The 5,360-nt window shown below is 47.5% G+C and overlaps 1 protein-coding gene across 1 annotated transcript in view; it reads right to left on the minus strand.

The window, feature by feature from the left end:
• Window positions 1–313: 313 nt before the first annotated feature.
• Window positions 314–5,360, minus strand: part of npc1l1 (NPC1-like 1) — a 13,895-nt gene continuing 8,848 nt past the window's right edge. Inside the window, exons 13-20 of the mRNA XM_024002317.2 lie at window positions 2,484–2,611; window positions 2,212–2,341; window positions 2,044–2,099; window positions 1,797–1,947; window positions 1,420–1,651; window positions 1,062–1,175; window positions 750–912; window positions 314–621 (exon numbers count right to left, since the gene is read on the minus strand). Coding sequence (XP_023858085.1) covers window positions 401–621; window positions 750–912; window positions 1,062–1,175; window positions 1,420–1,651; window positions 1,797–1,947; window positions 2,044–2,099; window positions 2,212–2,341; window positions 2,484–2,611 — 1,195 coding nt within the window. The 3' untranslated portion in view covers window positions 314–400. The remainder of the gene's footprint in view (window positions 622–749; window positions 913–1,061; window positions 1,176–1,419; window positions 1,652–1,796; window positions 1,948–2,043; window positions 2,100–2,211; window positions 2,342–2,483; window positions 2,612–5,360) is intronic.

Raw genomic sequence — 5,360 nt, forward strand, 5'->3', positions numbered from 1 at the left:
ATGAGAGACTACATGTCTACATTACACAGTATACTATTAGAAGTAATGTCTCTGTTGAACGACCAATAGGTCCCTCAGTTCAGTACGTGGTTATGTATCTCCACTCCACACAGTTCATCTGGTAGTAGATATTGCACGGTCGTCTCTATTGCGGCCTTCAGTCCTGCCTTTCCCGAATAAGGGGACATTGCCGCTAGTGCCATAGATGAAGATCTGCACATATGGCTCAATATATAGAATCTCTATTAGACCCTCCTTTGCTACATACATTGTCCTTGCTTCGGGCTCTTGTGGTTCCTATGGTTACGGAGGTATATGTTGATCAACTGGAAACAGTTGTTTAGGTAGTGGTGTTCAGAAATGGCCCACTCTCACCATTTTATCTTATTTTAGCTGTTCCTCAGAGATTGTCTCTGGGGGGGGGTATTGTGTCTTCTATTGCAACCTTTTTGAGGTTCTCAGTGGTGCGGGGGTCGTACGGGGTGATGTCTGGGTTGGGGCTGTTCTCCTGGTCTTCATAGCCGATGTTGTCATATATGTTCTTGGTGTTGCTACTCAGCTCCAGCGCCTGGGCCTTGGCCCGCTGTAGCCGTAGCAACACTGCCTTATTCACTCCAGGACCTGAGAGACACACAGGATTGGGGAAAAAGGTATCAGTCCAAAAAAGGTCACAGAGTGAAAACCTTCATTCAGTGACTAATCTGTTGGTTGACACGCGCCCACGCACGCACGCACACACACACTCTCACCGAAGTAGCTGAGCAGCACGGGCAGGAATATGAGACCATGGGCCATGCCCAGCAGAGTGATAACCAGGTTTAAACGGAAGAAGAATATCTGGATGAGCTGGGCTTTGGCAAATGCCAACACAACTATGCCAGGCAGGTTCGTCATGGCGACGCCAGCAAACACCTGTAGAACCGCACAGGGACAAACATACGTTCAGCGTAAATTTTTTTAAAAAAAGGTCCATTAAGGGTCCACATATATCTTTGTGGTTAAAACAAGGCCATATATCTGATGGCTGAACAGGGATTGTGTGGTCTGGCACTTGGACTCACCGCACTGCCCATAGTAGCAGTAGCCTCCTTGGCTCTCTCTACATGTGTAGGCTGGATGCTCATGGCAAAGGAACGTGTCATGTGAGATACAAACTCCACAGAGATACCCACCGCCTGCGGACCAGCGAGAGAGAGAGAGAAGGGGGAGGGTTAGGGTGTAAAACGCATGTTTGCTTATGTCAAGTGCAGCTTGGGTGGGGACAGTGGCTTGTAGTCCATTTCAGGATGTAAAGATAGGGGACACTATCTACAGCACGTGTACAAACAGGATTTATGAGGTTTCAAACTGGTGCTGAAGTTGAGACACGTTGCAACAAGTTGCACCCGCACCAACACAAGTAGTGATCTGGTTCCATACCGTGACCAGGTTGATAAGAGCCACAGCGTTGTAGTCGATGCCCCACAGTGTCATGACGCCCACGGTATCCACGGTGATCATGATGATGGTGAGGAGGTTGAGAGCGCCGGAGCGCAGGTCCATGCCCAGCAGCAGACAGCACACCACGAAGGTTGGCAGTAGGCACAGGGAGATGTTAAACAGTCCCTCAGACACAATGGTCAGGTACTGTTCATAGAACACATAGGTCACCCTGGAAGGAGAAGAGGAGGTCAGTCTGATTAACTGATGCTTGTCCACAGCCTCTCCCAGAGGGGAAAGGAGGAATAGATGTATAAGGAAAGACGTGAGAAGTGGAGAAAAAGATGAGAAAGGAGGAGGACGCTGAGCTAACACACGTGTAGGGGAAGACCTCAAAGTCCTGGGATGTGCCAGGTATGGCTCTCATGCTGAGGGTGATGTTGTGGGCCAGCTCTCTGGCTATTTTTAGAGCTGCAGTGAACCCCTTGGAGGTGGTCAGGGCCGTGTGGTATGCCATGAACCTGGTGGCTAACAACACAGAGACACGGGTCACCTTAGACTTCCGAAGCTTTATTGTCTGTGTATTAGGTTAAAATGTGATAGATAATATCCAGTATTCCTCACCTATAATTTCTCCACTCTCGTCTGTAATCACAGCCTTGTCATAGGCTCCTAGACCTCTGTTAGGAAGAGAAACAGACCATTACACACATGCATGTGTGTATGAGTGTGTGTGCGTGCGTGCATGTGTACGAACATGTGTGTGTGTGTGTGTGTGTGTGTGACACTCACCCCTTAGGGCACTGCAGGTCGGGCCTGTTGCCTAGGAAGTCTGGTAGGAAGCGGTTGAATTGCTCCATGTCGGGCCTCAGTACCCCGTTAATGGGAATCTTCATACACTTCTGCCCACACAGGAAGGCCGCTACGCACACAACACATTATACATCAGGTTAGATATACACCATGTTTCTTTGTGTTTTATTCATGCATAACAAACAGAGAGGATAATGTTCTTTGTTTTTAGTTCCGGTTGTCCGGCTGTCTCTGAGGTACTTGGTACTCACATTCGTTCGCGGGACAGAATTTCCCTTTGTTAGGACCGAAGGAATAGAGCCGGCAGCATTTGGATCCAGGGTTTAGCCAGTCAATGAAGTCGTCCACCCACGAGTTTGCTGGGATGGCCAAGTAAGATCTGTTAATCATATCAATGAGTTTGGACTCATTAAAACAAGCACCGTTGTGTATCAGAAAGTACCCATCATTCTGGCATCGTTACGAACTTCCCCCTTATTTTATTTCACTTTCATCCACGTTCTACACAAACCCGCAGAGTCAGCCGAACTTTGGCCTTGGAATACTACCTTTTACATTTACAATACCAGCTGCTGATACGGCAAATCGAAAATAAAGGTGCATTAATGAGGTGGCGATACCAGCAGCCCTGAGACCTTATCTCCACGCTAGAGAGGACAGAAGTGTGGCGCTTTCTGACCACAAATGCTATTTAACCACTAACCCTAACCTTAACCCTTACCCCTAAAATGAACCTTAATCCTAACCCTAGACTAAGAATAAATAGCTTGCTCATCAAATTTGATGCTATAGCCTTTCTATCCTCTTGAACATCTAGTCCCTGATCTATTCTTGAATGTGTTTGGTGTAACTGGGTTGATCATTAAGTGTTGTGATTGGCTGTGTGTGAGGTGGCCTTGTGGATATCAATAAGTTCAAGGTCGAGTGTAGTGGGGGAAAAGGGTGAGGGAGGAGTCAGAGAGACAGACTGGAAACAGAACAACAACACCGTTAGAAGGAAGTAGTGTTTGAATACACACTGGGTGTACAAAACATTAAGAACACCTTCCTAATCTTGAGTTGCACCCCCCCCTTTGCCCTCAGAACAGCCTCAATTCGTCAGGGCATGGACTCTACAACGTGTCGAAGCGTTACATAGGGATGCTGGCCCATGTTGACTCCAAAGCTTCCCACAGTTGTGTCAAGTTGGCTGGATGTCCTTTGCAAAAGGGTTCTTCAGCTGTCCCCATAGGACAACCCTTTTTGGTTCCAGGTAGAACACTTTTTGGTTCCAGTTAGAATTATTTTGGGTTCCATGTAGAACCCTCTAGGGCACATATGTCAGAGTCAAGGCCCGCGGGCCACATCCGGCCCGCGAGAAGGTTTTTTACGGCCCCTGGGATGATCTTGATTTATTATTAGAACCGGAGGAAACGGGCGAACTCCGCAGCACCCACTGCCGCATATTTTGCCCTCAGTGCATCATTGCATTGGAGGTCAATCAACTCCATTTGGAGGTTTGGTGGTGAGCTTTCCACGTCAACAGCAAATGGTTACCGAGCAGTTCCAACCTGCTTTTTTGTGCTTCAAAGTCAGCAAAACGGCGTCGAAAGTCAGCGGCAAGCATACCTATTTTATCAGCCAACTGTGCGCTCGGGAACGCATGGTAGAGAGCTTCTCTTTCATGGTCTGGCAGCTGGGAAAGTGGCTCAAATTTTCTTTCCGCATCTGCGTCTCCCACAGAGTCAGTTTGGTTTTAATGCCTTCACTGTACTGTACATATCAGAGATGACATGATCCCGACCCTGCAGCTGCAGTTCATTGCATTCAGATGACTCGTAATGTCACACAGAAAAGCCATTTCACACAGAAACATTTCGTCTCGGAGTTGTGTTGTGTCTTCCCTTTGCTGTCCAAGAACAGACAAATCTCCTACGAAGCTCGAAACATCTTTGAAGCACCTTTCCCTGGCTTAGCCATCGCACCTCTGTGTGATAAGGCAAATCACCATGCTCCGTTTCTAACTCCGTCAGAAATGCCTTGAACTGGCGGTGATTCAAACCTTTGGCTCTGATAAAGTTAACTGTGCGCGTGATGATGCCTCATTACATGCTCCATTTTCAAGGCTTTACCGCACAACGCTTCCTGGTGTATGATACAATGATAAGCTGTCAGCTCACCTGTCGCGTTTTCTCTTGCATCTTTTCCCGTATCTTCGCCACAGTCCGCTCCTGTGTCCACACATCGCAGGTGGCTCCGTCGGTTGTCAAACCCACGAGTTTTTCCCAAGGCAGCTCCATCTCAGTTTACACATCTTGACACCTCTTCATAAATCATGCCCGTAGTTGTGCCATGCATAGACGTAAAGCCAAAAACTCCTCTGTCACGCTTAGGCTGAGTCCCACTCCGCGGATGAAAATTGACAACTGGGCAATGTCAGAAATGTCGGTGCTCTCATCCACAGCCAAGGAATATGCAATGAAATCTTTTCCCTTTTCACAAGCTGCTCTTTTAGATTGATGGACAACTGGTCTACCTCTCTCGGCAATTGGTTTCTGCTCAGACTCACATTTAAAAAGAGTTGCCTTTTTCTGGCAAACTTCGTCACAAACTTTAATCATGCAGTTTTTGATGAAATCCCCCTCCGTAAATGGCCGGGCTGATTTAGCGATCTCTTCTGCCAAAAAAAACTGGCCTTGACAGCAGCCTGGCCTTGTGATTGGCTTTTTTAACAGAGCCTGTCGAGATTTGAGCCTCGTTTTAATTCCTCTGCCTTTTGTAGCCTTTGTTCCATGTCCATATTCTTGTTTTTGTCCGCGTGTTTCGTTTCATAATGTCGTCTCAGATTATACTCTTTCAGTACCGCCACACTTTCTCACACAGAAGACACACAGGTTTTCCAGTACCTCCGTGAACATATACTCCGACTCCCACCTTGTTTGAAACCCCCGGTTCTCAGTGTCCACCTTCCGTTTTGCCATTTTTGATGGGTATCTGAAAGTTAATTTTACTGTGATGCTGACGACTGCTGTGCCAATAAATATTGAAATGCAGACCTACTGCTCGGTGCGTCACCGTTGCATTGTGGGAAATGTAGTATTGGTGCGTGTAAAAGATCTGCGGGCTGCCGGCTTGCTGCGGTCTGCGGG

The sequence above is a fragment of the Salvelinus sp. IW2-2015 genome, linkage group LG15 (genome assembly GCF_002910315.2).
Source record: "Salvelinus sp. IW2-2015 linkage group LG15, ASM291031v2, whole genome shotgun sequence".
Lineage (NCBI taxonomy): Eukaryota > Metazoa > Chordata > Actinopteri > Salmoniformes > Salmonidae > Salvelinus > Salvelinus sp. IW2-2015.